The sequence below is a fragment of the Tachysurus fulvidraco genome, chromosome 18 (assembly GCF_022655615.1).
Source record: "Tachysurus fulvidraco isolate hzauxx_2018 chromosome 18, HZAU_PFXX_2.0, whole genome shotgun sequence".
In the NCBI taxonomy this organism is placed as follows: Eukaryota; Metazoa; Chordata; class Actinopteri; order Siluriformes; family Bagridae; genus Tachysurus; species Tachysurus fulvidraco.
In genome coordinates this window covers 5,287,084-5,305,644 of record NC_062535.1, presented here as the reverse complement: position 1 = coordinate 5,305,644, position 18,561 = coordinate 5,287,084, and the positions used below count along the sequence as shown (strand labels likewise).

The 18,561-nt window shown below is 38.5% G+C and overlaps 1 protein-coding gene across 2 annotated transcripts in view; it reads left to right on the top strand.

Annotated features, from left to right (window-relative positions):
• gpc6a (glypican 6a) overlaps positions 1 to 15,604 on the top strand; it is a 118,571-nt gene extending 102,967 nt beyond the window's left edge. The window contains exons 8-10 of one of the 2 annotated variants that reach the window (XM_027156563.2): positions 11,205 to 11,335; positions 13,991 to 14,166; positions 15,036 to 15,604. In XM_027156563.2, coding sequence (XP_027012364.1) covers positions 11,205 to 11,335; positions 13,991 to 14,166; positions 15,036 to 15,265 — 537 coding nt within the window. In that variant the 3' untranslated portion in view covers positions 15,266 to 15,604. The remainder of the gene's footprint in view (positions 1 to 11,204; positions 11,336 to 13,990; positions 14,167 to 15,035) is intronic. The other variant, XM_027156564.2, reaches the window with a different exon arrangement.
• Positions 15,605 to 18,561: the final 2,957 nt, after the last annotated feature.

Genomic DNA, 18,561 nt, shown 5'->3' with positions numbered 1-18,561 from the left:
TGCAGCACGTAATCCTAGAGAGGAGAGAAGAGAGAAAAGACAGACAAGTGTGTGTGTGTGTGTGTATTCTTCACCCGTTCTGCTGCGGTATTAGAGTTTTATTGATTCTTCCAGGACTGGGCTTGTCAGGCGTGTCCTCACGGGCCTTTAGTGCAGACCCAATTCATCACGCCGTGCATGACCCGAGTCTGAATGGAGGTGTTCCAAATCCTGCGAGACCAACCCTCCAGTGCCCTAGAGTGATTTCTACACAGGGACGCTGCACAAAACGGTTATTTTACTACATAAGGAACAAGGGGGTCGATTTGGGACCATGTCTGCATTTCAATACCGTTTTCGACGTGCCCTTGTCGATTTGCCCTAACGACTTAGAAGTGTCTAGCACCCAAAATACAAGAGAAGGAATATCTGCTGACTGATAATATAAAGCCCTAGGCAAGGCCAAAAAAAGTTTTTGCTGCGGAAATGTACTTTTATTATTCAAATCAAAGCATTGTGTATCATTGAAAGATGTTTAAATTTGGACTTTTGTGTAAACTGAAACAATTATATAATGGCAATGCATCTTCTGTTACATACCATATATATATATATATATTTTACCTAATATTACAGATAGTGCTGTCAGGCATGCAGGGATAAAAACAGACCCAAATGCAGGATAGCATAAAATAAACATGTTTATTGAGTAAAAAACACGAAACAGGGACAAAGACACGACAACCAAAGACATGACCAGACTTGACATGAGACGACATAGGAAGACAAGTATTCCACGCCGCCATAGGCAACACGGCACGGCTAAATAGACATGACACTTAAACATATGAGGAACAGGTGTGCAGAGGCGGGGAGGAAGTGACAAGGGCGAGGCAGACACGTGAACATAGAACAAACAAAAGCATGTGGCCAAAGTCCGGGCTGGATCCTGACAAGTGCTGCTTTAACACCATTTTAGTCAGACATTGGTGTCCATACAGAGACTTCTGCTCAAACTGAGACTGCATACAGCCAAGCAGAATGTGCTCAAGCTAAACCAGAGCTTCTTCTGTCCAAAGGTTTCTATCACCAATACTAAGGATTGTACTGCCAAAGGCTAATCAATATTAACTAATGTTTACCCAAAGCTAAGTTTTAGCTGCAGGACTATTAAAGAGGTTCTTAAAAACAAAACCAAGGATTCTGCCAACAAAACTACAGATTGTGAAACACAGTCTAAGACATCTCCAATCAAAACCAAGGTTTCTTTCTGCACCTTTGATCAGAGAGACTCACAATCCTTGATAAAGGGACCAATAGTGGCTGCTTAGAAAGTGCTAGGGCTTGAAGCCCCAACCATGATCATTAACCTAGATCTTTACCTATTAAGTTACCACTGTACTATTAGCCAAAGCTAATGTCATTTCTTTCAAGCATGGCTATTTCAGATAACCTAAAGCTTTTTCTAATCAACCTTAGACTTTTTTTTACCCAAACCCATGGCTTTACCCCAGACAACATTTATTTCCCCAAACCAAGGATTCATCCACTAAAACAGGTTTCTGCTAAAAAGGAGGTTTCTGTAGCCAAAATCTAAGCATCTCTCACCAAAACTGAGGCTCATTTTTTTTCTTCCTCCCAAACCTAAGCTTTCTCCCAAACCTAAGCTTTTTTCATCAATCCCTTGGGTTCTTCTACCCAAACCAACCACCATCTGTCCAAAACATGGTATATTTTACCCAAACTGAGGTTTACCCCTCCAACCTAAGCTGACTTCTGCCAAACTGGGGCTTCTAATACACCAAATTAAGCTTCTGCTTCCAAAACTGAGAGCTTGTCGTCCCTAAACAGTGAATCCTTTCAACCTATCTGAGCCAGCTTGCACTTTCCACAAAGAATCTTCCACCAAAATAGAGGCTTTTCCAGATGCTGTGGGCATTCAGCATGGTTGCACAATTGCAGCACTAAATCATATTGAAAAACAAGGTAGAAACCAACAAAATAACTGCAAAAATTTCAGGATTCAAATATGAGATGAGCAAGTCTAAGAGTGCTAATTCATTTAAATGTGTGCAAAGATCATTTCCTGAAATTCTATGGCTCTAAGTGCACCTGTAATGCTCCCTCATTATTTTGTGTGTTAAACAGCACTCTGAGTTTATAAAGCAGAATGCAGTGAACAGATAGCCTGAGTGTTTGGGTCAGTGGTTTTTATACGAGTGGAGCCTCACTGTATAATTATAATTACAGCTGGAATGCTGGCGGAGTGTTTACTGTTAACATGCTGCCGGTCTCTTCCCCACAAATGTGTCCCACTAAACAAGGCTTATTACCCACTACGTAATGCCATGTCTCAATATTCAGCACTTACATTTCTGTGTTTTTACTTCAGGCAAACAAGTCAAGTAAGGGATTGCAGTAAAATAAATTAATTCTGTGAATCCAACAAAGAAACAGCACATTCTACAGGAGGAGTATAAGAGAGAAGTTCAGGATAGTGAGCAGGGTGAAAGAAGTAAACCTTCAGAGGACACAGGGGTGAAAATGCAGAGAGACAGACAAAAGGGGAAAAGAAGAGTGAGAGAATAGAAGAGTGGGAGAATGGAAAGAACACGATATGACTAGCCTAACAAACAATAGCTACCATAAAGCCACATTGTCAAGTCCTGCATTTGGGATGGACCCTTGAAAAGGGCCAAGGTCCTGGTAAGGACAGTAACTAGTGTCATGGAGCAAACATTCTGGAAGAAACACTAACTAGGTGTGAAACGTTGCATTTGAGATGTAGCATTACAATTGCATGCATTACCCATTAACAGGGAGGGAAACTTGTTACCCTTGTTGTCTTGAAAGCCTCATTTTAATGCGTCTGGTGTTTATTGTCCTTGTTGATGTGCGTGAGCCACCATTAGCTGCTAGCTGATGCTAATGTTCTTTGTAAATGGCTTTATATGCTTATATGAGATGCCATTAAGACCACCGCTCTCGTTTACATTAGCAGTGAAGGCTAACGAGGCTTTAACGACAACAGACAGAAAAAATGCCAGCAGGAAAATAAGAAAGATAAACCAGAGATAAATCTGTTTACAGTGTTAGATATACATCTCGGAAATAATGCACTCTTACACTGTTCCAACTAATGACACATGAGTAGAAACTTGGCTGAAGGCTAATGCTAGTACAGTATATATATATATATATATATATATATATATATATATATATATATATATATATATATATATAAGCAAACAAAAATTTTATTCTCTCCCATCTTTTCCTTTGTTGAACACTTTGTTGCAGACAACTAAAGCTAATGTCTAACTACTTTGCAGTTTGAGCTCATTTGCATAATAAGCTAAACCTACTGTTGTGCACAAGTCAAAGGGTTTGGTAGCTTCACAAAAACATGCTGAGATTTTTAAAAAGAAATTATGGTCACCACACGTCAGTCAGTTCTGTTAAATTGGATGGTAAGCCGCTTGAATAGCTAGGGGTGTGATCACACATAGTAGGTGGAGCAAGTCCAGATAACTGTTTATAATTAATCTTAAGTCAGCTTGAACAGAAATACGGCATACTTTATCTTTGTGCCGAATTATAAAGATTTTTGTAAATGACTGAATAAAAAAAATTTTCCACCTTCAGCCAATCAGCTTTCACCTGGAGTCTGACATGATTGACATTGATTTATCAAATAACTGATCCAGTCTGATTCAAATTTGCCACAAAGGAGCATTATTCATATTTTTGCTCATAAAAACAAGAATATTATATCTTTTGTAAAACAAAGTGAATAGTAAAATGATTCTTTACTAAAACTATAAAAATATGCCTTTGGTCCATTTAGTAACATTTGTATAATAGTCATAGAAATGTGGTATCCTTGTAAGACTGGTGTCCGTTTACTCTTCAGAATCTGAAACTTCAAAATTAAAAATTATGGTAAGATTTTTAAACTATATGGCTGCCATACACCAATCAATCCTAGGGCCAGAGATTAATTTAGCACTAGTTAAATGGATTCACACTAACCTTGGAATGTAGGTTTGATGTTAGGTTCTGAGGAGGAACTTTGAGATTTGACGTTTCTTTGACAGCAATAGTTTGTGACGAGTGCTTGGACCCTGCTGATTATATGACCCTATATGGCTTTAATTTTCTTCTAATTTTTTCGTTCTCGTATTATCTCTTGTTCCTCTTCTAATCTTCCTTATTTTTCTTCTCTGCTGTCATAATTTTCTTGTCTTATAAAACTTTTTCTCTTGCGTTTAATAAACGAGATAAACACACAGAAGCGAAGAATGAAAGAGGAAGCTAATGAAGTGAGTGTGCGTGTGCGTGTTTGACTCATTATCGCCATCGCACTGTAATAAGAGCAGATATGATCTCTCTCATTCACATTAGTTAGCCAGTTAGCCTCACAGGGTGCTAAAGGAGGAGGAATGTGGTGTTTCATTTCAAAACACAAAACAAACTGCCTGCGCATTGTGAGATAATGAGGTTTTTTATTCTTTATTTTTGTCTCAGAAACTAACATGGCATCAGTTATCAGATAACTTGATGTGACTAATACAAATGAATAATTGTGAATAAATCTAAAATATAAATAGCTAATTGAAAGGTGAGGTGAATACGTTTGCTTTTAATGCCGCCTTTGTGTGTATGAGTGCGTAGTTCGCTCTCAGGCAAAAGTGTTACGTGGGTGTGTTACCACAGGACGTGGTGGTATGTGTGCGCTAGAACGGTTCTGACCCCTCAGTGTGAGATCGTTCTGTTCCACATGAATAATAAATCACTCGCTGCCTTCAAAGCCAAAAGCTAAACTCCCTCCTGCAAAGCTAACACTGCTAATCGCACAGCAGCAAACGATTGCTTTCGCTGAGTATCATTGTAGCTGCAGCTTCATTGTTTTTTAAAATATATATATAAAGTTATCCTCACAGATTGTTTTTTTTGGTAAAAAAAACTCATTCTGGCAGCTCAGTGTTCACTAAGTATTCCAATATTGCAGAACCTATGGGTTTTCTGTTAGCTTTTGATTAGTTGTTCTTAGGACCAACACATCTGAGATAAATAAATTCTGTATAAGTTTTTCATTTCCACGCTCACATCACCTTTATATTGTCCTAAAATATCTGAAAAGTCTGTTGATATATGTCAAAAACACTGCATATAGTTATAAAGCAACAGTGGTTAAATGATTGGATCTGTTGATCTACATACAACCTACATACAATGAGCAATTGAGGGTTAAGTGCCTTGCTCAGGGGCCCAACAGTGGCAGCTTGTTGGACCTGGGATCAAACTCAACATTACGATTGGTAGCCCAACAAGCTACCACATGCCCTTGAGCTGTATTTTGATAAACATGTAATTGTAATTTCTCTCTCTATCACCTTTTCTCTATTTTTCCTTGCTTGCATTTGTCCTTTATTGTAGTTAGATTGATTCATTGTTACCTTCAGTTAAATTCAGTTTTCTTTCTTTCTCTCTCTCTCTCTCTCTCTCTCTCTCTCTCTCTCTCTCTCTCTCTCTCTCTCTCTCTCTAAATATTGACTGCGAAGGTCTCTGAGCTAGGTATTGCACATTTCAGCACGGGTAAAGCCTTGATCTGCATGTGAAGGCCCTCAGAGACAGAGGGATAAAGAGGGAACGACGTACAAGGCGATAGTCGTTTTGAGTTTCATCACTGGAGGTGTAAAGCTGAGTGCCACCCGGTTCATGGGTGGCTTCGTGTGAAAATAGATGGCGAGACGGTGCAACGTGAGGAGCGTCCGTCTTAGAGAAAAAAGCCAGGCATGCGTGACGGGCCGGTTAGCGATGTGCTAAGTCATGTCCCATGCACCGTTGCTGCTCTGTAAATGTCCTGGCTACAATTTCAAAGGCTGCAAAAGTCATAAATTGAATTTTATTTGTTGTGGTGCAGTCCTGACAGTTATGACAGATGGACAGTAACTCATTGCCAGTTCATGCTTAGTGGGGGGTATTTATAAAATACCTTTTATAAATAAAAGGTATTTAAATTAAAATACCTTTAATATTTTACCCTATTTAAAAAAATTATCAGCGAATTCAACCCCAAAACATGTCTCTACATACCATGTTTTATTAAACCCCTCAGCAAGAACTCTTATGAATGGTTTTATATTAATGCCCAAATAAAATATTCATAATTACTTAAATAAAAAATGCAGAGTATCGGGAGATTAGACTGGTACTTTTAATGTGTTTGAACAGTATAATAAAAGTACCAGAATTGGTGAAGAAACCATCAGGAAATACACTGCTCAAAAATAATTATACCTTATTTACATGTTGGTTCTTGATTAACAAAATGTTCAAGCTGAAAATCTCAAAGGAATTTAAAGTAAAATATTTACAGTCTGATCCAACTTGCATGAACTAGTGTCCTGAGAGATCTTCTCCCAGACCTGGATCAGGGCATCAGTAAGCTCCTGGACAGTCTGTGGTGCTACTTGGTGGCTTTAGATGCTCTGATAACCATCCAGAGGTTTTCAAGTGAATTCAGGTCAGGTTATCATCCAGAAAATATGGCCACATGATGCAGGACGGACATCACCTGCATCACATCCCACTGCACCAGTGTAAGTTCTGAGGTTGGATCTGTGGATTTCATCCCTTTACATAACAGCAGTAAGGGTTCATTGGCTAGCAGGTGGAGTTCTGTGTGACCTTCCAAGGACAATCCCAGACCATCACTGACTCAACACTAAATTGCTCATACTGGATGATGTTGCAGGCAGCATAACATTCCCCACAGCATCTCTGGACTTTCACATCTGTCACATGTGCTCAGAGTGAACCTGCTCTCATCCGTGAAGAGAACGAGGTACCACTGCAGACCTGCTGGTTTTATTTTGCAAATGCCAATCGAGCTGCTCGGCGCTGGGATGTGAACACGCCCTTTTCTAATTGGGGAAGTTCAGAATCCATCAATCACCTTCAAGCTCATGTTCAAACATAATTATCATGTTGCTGTGAGAGCTTAAAAAGCAGGTGTGGTAGCTCACTTGGTGAAAGATATGGGTCAGGATAGGGGTATAAATGAATCCAAAAGATTAGATGTACCATGGAACACCTAGTCATCAACACCTAGAGTAACTGGAGCAGCACAGTGACATCACCAAGAACAGGACGTCTCTCCAAAATTTATACACGGAGAAGACAAACATACCAAGGAGGCGTCTAACAGATATACAATAACATGAAGCTGCAGGATAATCTGACAAGTACTGATCAGTCTCTGCATGTGACAACAAACTCATATTCTTCACACGACTGAACTGTGGGTTCAGGCGGCTAAGTCCGTTATAAGAAAAATAAAAAAAATAAAGAAATTAATCCAAAGCATGTGGCAAAATGTGTTCTGGTCTGATGAGACCAAATGCAAAATGTTTGCTGCATCAAAAAAAAAGCACAAAGTAAATGACCAAAAGAACCCAATACCAGTGGAGCAGCATGGTGGTGGTAACATCAGGGAATCAGGAATATCTATAAATACCAGACTATTTTAGTAAAAAACCTTCAGGTATCTGTAAGTAACGACCCACACAACAACGACCTTAATGTTCCCTACATTCCAATCAATAAAGAACAAACATGTTTTTGTTTTGCAAGAAAGAGTAAGAAAATATCAGCAAATCAGAACATATCATGCTGATTAGAACGTCGGAACGTGGCATGCTTCGGCATGCTGAGACTCTTATACAAAAACAATGTGTGGTGGAAGAAAATAAACAACTGCTTCAACAAAGAATGTTCCGGTGTGTGCATGCATAGGCAACTAGGTTACTGTACATTTTTTGCATAGTAATTTCACACTGAGGGTTTTGTTGAACCCTCTGGCACGGTTTCTTTTTGCTTCCCTATATATTAGCCTTGCATATTTATTAGCTTATAATTAGACGTTATTAGTTTAATGCTACTTGAACACATTATCAGTTGACTATTACCACAATAGAAGTCAAAGTGTTTATTAGCTTAATCCTGGATTTAAAAATGTCATTATTTTAATATGATCATCTTCCATCTGAATACACTTCATTGAATTTATTGTATTAATGACAGATTCAAATTATCTTTGAGTGTATTAGCTTTAAGACTTGATTAGCTTAATATCATCCCATGTGCGTATATATGTGTTCAGGACAGGAGTCACGTTTAGCATAAAACACTTTAATATCAGCTTAGAACCTTATTAGCTCAATGCTAGCTTTAGACCTGATTAGATTATTTGATCAAATTAGAGAACCTAATGAGAGAAATATCAGATAATGAGATTATAGCTTAATCACTTTTATTAAGCGATGTTTGATTTGGAACACAGCCGGTGTTTAGAGATGTTAGAGTCTTTAAAAATACAAAATACAGAGTATATCAGGGCTTTCATGCACTCCGTACTGGTGTGAAATGTTTCCTGCAGTGCTGCTACTGTATACACACAAACACACACACACACACACACACACACACACACACACACACACACACACACACACACACACACACACACTGCTGTTTCACGCTGTGCAGATCCACAATTAGCCAGATAGACTTCACGCTAATCTATAACTGTGTGAGTGATCTAGTCTCTCCCGTGGATCCTGCACATAATACAGCACCTGATCTCGCACTTCTGGAAACCTTTGACTTTCACATACTTTGAAATAAATTCAAAGTAGATTTGAGGTACAAGTGCAAAACAGAGGTTAGCTTTGAGAGAGAGAAAAATCTAGTTTTTGTTGGAAAAAAAAAAACAAACAAAACAAAAAGTGGCCCCGGGCTGCAGTAGTGTATATTGTGCCGTAATGACACTTTATGGTTTCTAGTGCATTCAGTGCGTATCAGGATTGCGGTAATTACACCACTGAGCCTTCATCTGCTTGGCCGTTCCTATGGCAATACAGCACGTCAATACGGGAATTAAAGAAGAGTGATATAGTAATATAGTAAATGTCAGTACATCTTCTTTGATCATGATATAAATAAAGAATTCAAGGGCAGATTTTAGAGTTAACCGCCATGGTGCATAAAACACAAATAGAAGAAAAGTGCTGAGGTACTGAGATGAAAACCAGTGTTCAGGAAAAAAGAATATAGACTAGTTTAAAGTTTTTTAAACATTTGAGCAGCGATGTAGACATACTTGGCACACTAAAAGCCAATGTTCTAAATTGCACTGTTTGTATGTCTATTCCCACATCAGCACATCGCAGCATGGAGCATCCATGTTGTTCTGAAGAATTTAATTAACGAGAACCGTGTAGAAAATTAATTAATTAACTGGAAATGTCTGGGATGTGTCAGAAAAACAGATATACAAACAGTTATCTGTATACAGTATAAATCTACACGAATCAGCTATATCATTAAAACCACTGACAGGTGACGTGGATATCAGTGATTGTTTAGTTCCATGTCCCAGGTTGGGATTTATTAGGCAGCAAGCAAACAGTCAAAGTTGACATGTTGGAAGGAAGAAAAATGAGCAAGTGTAAAAACCTGGGCAACTCTGACAAGAGATAAATAGTGATGGCTAGACGAACTGGTCAGGCAAACAAGTCTGATTCGTGGAGGTATGACCTCACAAATTTCCACAACAGGATTTATAGGATCTGCTTTTATCGTCTTGCTAAAGGATTGATGGGCCAAAACTGTTTTGGAGGCACATGGAGGACCTACACATTATTAGGCAGGTGGTTTTAATGTTATGGCTGATGTGTATACACAAGACAACATGTGGAATACTGAAGATAATCGTGTGTGTGTGTGTGTGTGTGTGTGTGTGTGTGTGTGTGTGTGTGTGTGTGTGTACGGATGTGTGACCTTGCACTAATAACATGCATTTGTTGTGTAGATTTTTAGACGTGGCCACTGGGTTTGAGGCCCCGGGGAATACACACACACACACACACACACAGCACCGATGTAATTTATCCTTGATATTGCAGAGTGTGTGTCAGATGACCCGCACATTTACTGCCCTTCTAATTTGGAATCTGTGTCTTAATATGTGTTTGAAACATGAGTGCGTTTATTTATTCACACTGACGCTCATCTCTCTGTCTCTTTCAGAGGAGTAGCAGCACCTAGTGGTCCTGTGTGTGTGTGTGTGTGTGTGTGTGTGTGTGTGTGTGTGTGTGTGTGTGTGTGTGTGTGTGTGTGTGTGTGTGTGTGTGTCTGTGAACATGCCATATTTACACCCAGCTATTCTTAATGATATGCACCTGCTATTGCATGCCGTTTTTAGCATAAAAAAGCCACTGAGGCACTTTTGAGACTTTTTAAATAACGAAAACTAGCATTTCTTTTAAAATGCTAAAATGTTCAACTCTAGAAATGATTTACATTCATGCCCAAAAAGCATAAAAAAATAACATTTACATTTTAGATTTTTATCTAAAGTTAGATTTTTATCTCTCTCCGGTTTAAATAAATCTGTCTGCAATTTAACAGTTTAAAAGTTCCTGTGGAAAATTAGCTCTTAGCCTTAGGATAACCTAGCATTTAAAAAAACAACGTCTTATCTACTTTTAAAAACGAGCACTAGCTCTCAATAGATGGGACAAGAAAGGAGCCAAACTTATAGCTAAAGGTTTTGTTGAATCAAATTCTCGACTCAAGTGAGGAGTGAATCTGAGTCTAACGTAAACCACCTGAATGTAAAATAAATCTAAGCCAATCCAGTGAATTTTAAAAAAGTGAATCTTGGTCATGACCAAAAGATTCACTGATTCAATCTCTAACCTGCTGAATGTGAAAGGCATGATTCTTCATCATGAACAAAAGATTCACTGATTCAAACACTGAGCCAGTGAACATGTGAGGAGTGAATATTTGTTGTGATCAGACGATTTTAACGTATGAGCAAAGAAGCTCAGGCACGACTGAAAGTTTTGTTTGTCACACAATAAGCCATTGAATGCTAGTCAAAAAAAACAATAAGAATTAAAACAAAACAAAAGACAGATAAATATAACGATATATAAAATAGCTATATAAACCTATATATAATCTAATATCGATTAGATTATTAGTGACTTATTCATGAAGGAACCATCAGAGCTTGTGAACCCTGCTAGTTAATAATCTTAGTGCAATTAGCATAGACCTTAGGGAGAAATTTTAGAAATTTTGGGATTGGTTCACCATCATGATTAGGATCTGTCTGTCTGACTGATTGTCTGTCTCTCTGTCGTTAGGTGATTGACATTAAGGACAAACTGAAGAAGGCGAAGAGGTTCTGGACATCACTGCCTGATGTGATCTGTTCTAAAGAGAATGTGATCGAAACAAACAGTGAGCAGTGCTGGAACAGTCACGCTAAAGGAAGGCAAGATACATTTACACACACACACACACACACACACACACACACACACACACACACACACACACACACACACACACACACACACACACACGTCGTGAAGGGCTTGTCGACTTTAAACTATGGACTGTGTGTGCACTAAAAAAGAAAAGGTCCTGTTTCTTGTCTATGTGATGGATTTGCCAAGGGGAAGGGTGTAGGGTGTAGGGTGTAAGGTATAGAGTTCATTTTCAAATGGAATGGTATTTGGGTCACCTTGGTCCCTTCAGAATCACTGAGAGGTGAATCATGTTCTGAATGTGAACCGTGGAGTGTGTTTACGGCTATGTTTAAGGCTGTGTCACTAACAGGTCCAAATAACACCAGACCACATGGTCTTATAGTTACTATAGAGGACACATTTTTTTTAATTATTATTATCAGTAGTGGTGGTTTGGCACAGATGTGTTGTTAAATTAATAAAAATGCCACATTATTGCTCATTTTAGACCTTATTACACTTAACATGGCCCGCTAGCTCTAGTGCTTAGCGTTATTCAGCATCCCAGTCGTATCTCTTTCAATCACAAGTCTCTGCCCTTGATACCGTCTTGAAGACTCTCTTTATCTCTTTCAATCCAATTCCAAACAACTTTATTGACACAAACAATCAAAATCTAAGGCATATTCCTGAACCACAGAGACGTAAATACAGTCAGGCAATTTGACCTGAACCGTGCATTTCGCTCCTTATCTCTCTCAGTTCCATTCCAGAACATATAAAAGCGATCAGATGAACGGTTCTTCATCTCGGTTCAATCCCTAAAAGCTTTTTCAAAACAATATTCCTCAATCAAAAGAAAAAAAAGGTTGTAGTAATGAACTGGAACAAATTGATTCTCTCTCTCTCTCTCTCTCTCTCTCTCTCTCTCTCTCTCTCTCTCTCTCTCTCTCTCTCTCTCTCTCTCTCTCTCTCTCTATGGCTGATAAAGTTCATACAACTTTGGTTCTAACAGTGTAAAGTAGTAAGTTAGATTGTGGCTCGTCTCAGTTCAATTCCAGAAAGCTTTATTGATATTGTTATTGCAAACAATATTGTGGTTTTATGATTACCATAAGGGAGAAATAGAAAAACAGCTGTTTAGGAATGGTTTGCTATATATATATATATATTTTTTTTAGTTGGAATGGATTTCCTTTATTCATTTCAATTCAAATTCCATAAAACTTTATTGACACAGCTATTGAGAACACTATTGGTGCTTAAGGTTTTGCTCAAAGGCTTAATTGTTTAATTAAATTGAATTGCCTTCTCTCTCTCTCTCTCTCTCTCTCTCTCTCTCTCTCTCTCTCTCTCTCTCTCTCTCTCTCTCTATTTCTGTCTCTCCATCACATTACCAGCCTGTCTTCCCGTGATCCGTCTCTTTCCATCAGTCAGCATCTTGGCGTCTCTCCATTTCTTCTCTCATCAGCAGATGGAGCAAATAGAAATCAAACTGTTTCATCTGTCGCACTCTCTCATAACAGGAATGAACACCGAGCCAAATGGCAGTGTGCAGACGTGTCAACATGCCTGTGTGTGATTCAAGTGTGTGTGTTTGAATAGAGAGAGTTTTACTAAAGTATGAAGAGACGTGGCTCAGATATCCTCCATGCCTCACACAACCTAAATGGAGTTAATAGTTCACTAACTTGTACACCGTTCTTGCAGTATATTAGTTAGTATGCAGTGCTAGCAAGCTGTTAGCCGTAGTGAATCATTCCTGATGACTGCTGAACACACTACTGCGTGTGGCTGCATTTTGGCAAATGAGACGGCTACCACAGATTACTGTAGTTAATGTAGAGACTTTTAGTTTCTCTGTTTGTTCAGTGCTGCACTATTTCCCTTCTGTGTTTAAAATAAGAACAGTACAGTGCCTAATACAGCCTGTGGTATAAGTAACATTAGCTAGCTAGGTGTCAAGATGCTAACAGCTTTCTCTCGATACTTCTCAAACCACAACATACTACACCCAAGGGATTATGTGGTTAACTGTTTAGGGGTTTATAGCGTTTAAGAAGTAGGTGAGTGGCATTCAGTAGCACAAGTGCCCCCCTTGTGGGGTGGGGAAAGGGCTTCTGGGGTGTTTAGCGCTTACAAAATGTTTAAATTTATGTGCAGCTATTTTTTAAAAGTTTTTGTTTGCTGTTATGTGCTGGTATTTCCTGAGGGGCATTTGCCTGCATGTGCTGTGGTTTTCATGGGGTTTAGGGGTAAAATAGAGGTAATATCCTGTATGCTCGGATTCACTCAGGGTTTAGAGTTAAAGTAAAGTCGTTTCATCTTGTGCGCAGGTATTTCTTCAGGGTTTAGGGATTAAGTATCGTTGTTTTCTGTGATGTTCAGGTATTTCCTAAGTGTTTTGGTATTAATTACAGTTGTTTCCATCTTTTGCAGGTGTTTTCTTGGTGTTTGATTGGTGCTTAGGGGTTAAGTAATATTAGTCAGTATAATAGAAGTTATTTCCTCTGTTTTTTGGTTGAAACACAGTTTCCTGTGTTGTTCAGGTATTTCCTCAGTATCTAGGGGTTAAGTGAAGTTGGTTCTGTTCTGTTCATTCTTTGGGGTTAAACAAAGTGCTATTTGTGTGTTTGGGTGTTTAAGGGTTAAATAGAGTTATTTCCTGTCTTGTGCAGGTATTTCCCAGAGGTTGTTAAAGATGGTCTGACCAATCAGCTGAGTAATCCGGAGGTGGAGATCGACATCACCCGCCCAGACACCTTCATCCGGCAGCAGATCATGGCTCTGAGAGTGATGACCAACAAACTGCGCAGCGCCTACAGCGGCAACGACATCTCCTTCCAGGACTCCAGTAATGTGCACTATTTTTCCTCTTCAGCATCACAAAGATACTGTACTTATTCTATTGCTAATCTCTCTGTTAACAGCTTTACCATAATGATAGTTTGAGATTGAGCCTCATGGTATAATGCTTAAAATGTAACAGAGGATTTCAAGTTTCAATTTAATTTGTAAAAAAACAAAAAAAAAAAACAATTAGTGGAGCAAAACTCAGCTGATGAATGAGGTCATTTCAGAGGGACTAATTAAATAAAGCAGCAGTGAGTCATAAGTTTCTATGAGCAGAAGTTCCTCCATTTTGTTTGATGGACTGGCTGTGAAGTTGGTGGAATTTTTTCTTTGTATCCTTCGTCCTTTCACATTCAAATGAGCTGACATTTTCACCAGGCACATTTTATTCACATTCAGTCCGAGCACTAATTTAGACTTGCAAAGGCAGTTTTGCTACTTCAACGTGAGCTTAATTGCAATGTAAGTGAGGGATTCTGGGTGGAAAAAACCCTCTGATCTTGAGCCGATCTAAAGACCCAGAATGTGTTTTCTCTCTGTACTTGTGTGGGCAGAGAAGGGAAACATGTAAAATATTCCTGGCTCTTTAATCAGCAGTTCTGTGAACCGGACAGAAAATGAAGTGAGTTCTCGCTAGAGACTTTCTGAGTCTGAACTGAGTTTAATTCTTTGTTTTTTGTTTAAACATTTTATTTTAACCTTTACAGGCCTACAACTGATGTAGAAAGGAAGGAAGAAAAAAAAAAGGCAGAATTTCTATCCTCACACTGCTTCTTTATATGATTATTATTCCTTTTTTTAAGTGGGGTCTGTGTTTGTCTCTGCTTTCTTTCTAACCCCAGTTTTTATTTTTATTTATTTATTTTTTAGGTGACGAGGTCAGTGGTTCTGGCAGCGGAAGTGGCTACACCACTGAGTTTGAGTTTGTAGCCACAGAGGCGCCGGCAGTGGGGGTGGGACGACAAGACCAAGCCACGCCCCTAAGACCTGCATCTGATAAGGCGACACCTCTAAGACCTCCCTCTGACAGAGCACCGCCCCTTATTGTCTCACCAATCACTTTAATGATGCTCACGTTGCTGCAGTTTTGGTGGAGATAATGGATGGAAGGGGAGTGGACACTATATGATACAGCTTAGCTCCTCCCATACTGTTTGCCCCACCCCCACTGGGCTTAATTATGGCAAGCATAAGGACACGACGAGTGACACCTTAAAGACAGAGATAGAGAAAGAGAGAGCCTGAGAGAGAGAAAGAGAGAGGCAAAATTTCTGCATCCTGCTTGTTTCCAAAGAGCAGCTTCATCCTCGAGTGACACCTTTTTCTCTCGTTCCTTTAAAAAAAGAGACAAAATACGAGGAATGCTGCAGCACGTTCCTCAGATCCCTTTCATTGAAGTACCAGGATAAAAAAGTATATATATATATATATGTGTGTGTGTATATATATATATATATATATATATATATATATATATATATATATATATATATATATATATATATATATATATATATTAGAAAGAATCTATTTTTGTTTGTGTTTTTTATATCTACTGCACAAGATGAGAACCTCAAAACAGAGAGATATCTATATAAGGTGCAGAGTTGTCTCTTCCAAACCATCACAAAGGAACAGAGACATGAGCGGGAGGAATGATAAAAAGATTTAAAAAAAAAAGTATATCTCATATTTGCTTCTGTGTCACTGTGAATGCATGACATCATATCTCACAGCTGTCATTTTTATTTTGTTTATTTTGTTTAAAAAAAAAACAGGAAAAAAAAATTCAGCTTCTTTCAGCCCATTAATGTTTTGAATAAGATATAGATGAAATTTTCAGGATATAGATGGAATTTTGTATCACTTTACATGAAGGACACTTCATAACAATAAGAATGTTATAACACTAATTACAAAAGCATTAACCAAATCTTTGCAGCTAATGTCAGTATTCGCAAACATTCGTTTATTTATCAGATTCAGCAAATGTGTGAACAAAGACTCACAAAAAGGCAGCAAGCATTGGTACAGTAGAAAAAACCCTTAACTACTGTTTAAAACAAAGTCCAAAATACCTTAATCCAAACCCTATAAAAATAAAAAATATACCAAACTAGATTTATATTGTAAAAATAAACAAACATCCTTTAAAAAAATAGTATGAAATGGACAAACTATATATATATATATATAAACACATTTATAAACAAGCAACCAAAACTAAAAAGTTCTATACCAGTGTTAAGAAATTGGCAAAATCCAGTAAACAATAAAAAAAAACCGAGTGAAAGTAAAACTATAACATGCTTTGTCAAACTAGAAAGTTGGACAAAATGGACAAAAAACTACTAATAAACACTGAGAATTTTGTTATTATTACAAAAGACACCTTATGTCGTGGATTCAGTCAAAATTTTATTTACATTTTTTAAAACTTTTAAATTTAAATCGTTTAAAAAATGACCTGGACACCGCAGAGTTCATATTAATGTATGAACTCTGCGGTGTCCATGTCATTTTTTTAAAGGGTTTATTGGACTAAAGTGCAACTGCAAGCATGTTCTTGATGTGTGCAAAGGTCAGCTGCATTTTGCTGATAATGAAGTGTCGTGGTTCTGGTTTTGGTTCTTGTTACTCTTCTTGGCGCAGTTATACATGAAGTTCTAGCAACTCTTACCTCAGATATTGAGATGAAATCCTCCTCCTTAAAGTCCATTTGCAGCTCAACGTCAAAGCCACTGAAGTTGTGAACAAATTGAAGCCACAGCACCTTCCAAACACTATTCATACCCAATTTTGGACTGTTTTTCAGCATGGCCTTGTAGATGTCGTATCCCTTCCAAAAGACATGGAGTGTAAAGGGAGTAGTGCTTGAAGATGGCAGTGATCCCTGGTCTATTGGTTGCAGGAGAGAGGTGGTGTTGGGAGGGTGGAAAACTTTGGAGATTTGTGTTTGGCCAGAAGCATTGTCAGAAATACTACTGTTATTAACTGCTTAACGACTAATCGGATGCCATTGTCTTTACATCTCCACTGCTGAAATGAAGAACCAATCCTCAAAAATTCTAATAGTCACCCAAACCTTGGGATTTGACATCCATATACATGGGAGAGGGGCCTTGGGGATGTTCTTCAGTGCTCGATGATTCTGTTCATGACACACCAGCATCTTAACGTTGCTGCACAATTAACTTCCAGCATAAGGGTCAAACGGTCCTGTGAAGCTTGGAATAGACATCTCCTCCTTTATTATGACAGAATGATTCTGGTGTGTTCTTGCAATAAAGATTGGTTTCATTTACATGGAAGAAAACTGTTTTCCTCAATAATTTTTGTCACAAGGAATTTAAATATTGGCAATTTGTCGGCTGACACACTTGCCTCGGATCATGACATTGTGAAGATCCTGAACTTTCCTACAATTCTGTGTCCCTCTCATCTAGAAAAAATTATTCAGGTCTTAAAACAAGACAGCGCTTTCTCCTCAATCAACCATTGGCTTACGCAAATACGCTGCAGAGTCTGCCAATTAATCCAAAGAAAACAATGATATTCCATTACTTCATAGATCTTGCTTCTTTTCTTGATGATCTTGCTTCTTTTCTTTATTCCTGGAGCATCATCTTTGACATGTGCTAAAATCTGTGCCTTATCATGAACGTTTGTCGATACCGTTTTCCGACTCAAGCCAGAAGCACGAGCGCCAAGAAGTTTTCACCATTTTTGTAGCTTTAGACATTTACATTACATGTACATTTCTAGCATTTGGCAGATGCCCTGATCCAGAGCTATGTACAGAAGTGCTTAAATCTGTATCATTGGATACATTAATGCTTGTTCACTAGGTTTCATTCTTAAGATACCATTTAAAACATTGTTCAAAGTTACAATGAAAAAGTTTCAAAGGTTTTTTGGAAAGAAGTGCTAATTGAAGTGTTTCCTGAATAAGTAGGTCTTCAACCGTTATTTGAAAATAGCCAGTGACTCAGCTGTCCGAACCCCTAGGGTAAGTTCATTCCACCACCTTGGTGCCAGAACAGAAAAGAGTCTTATAGTATACTTGCCTCTTATTCTCGATCCACGATCCAAGATCATGGATGCTGGTAGATCGGAGGGTGTGGGGTAAAGTGCGAAGAGTGATGAGGGCTTTGAGGTAAGATGGAGCTGTTCCGTTTGTGGCTTTGTAGGCCACCATCAGTGTTTTGAATCTGATGCATGCAGCTACTGGAAGCCAGTGGAGGGATCGCAGCATCGGGGTGGTATGCAAGAACAGGTTGGAAACAAGCCATGCAGCTGCATTTTGGGTCATTTGCAGAGCACAAATTGCGTTCATAGGTAGACCTGCCAGCAGTGCGTTGCAGTAATCCAGTCTTGAAATGACAAGGGACTGAAC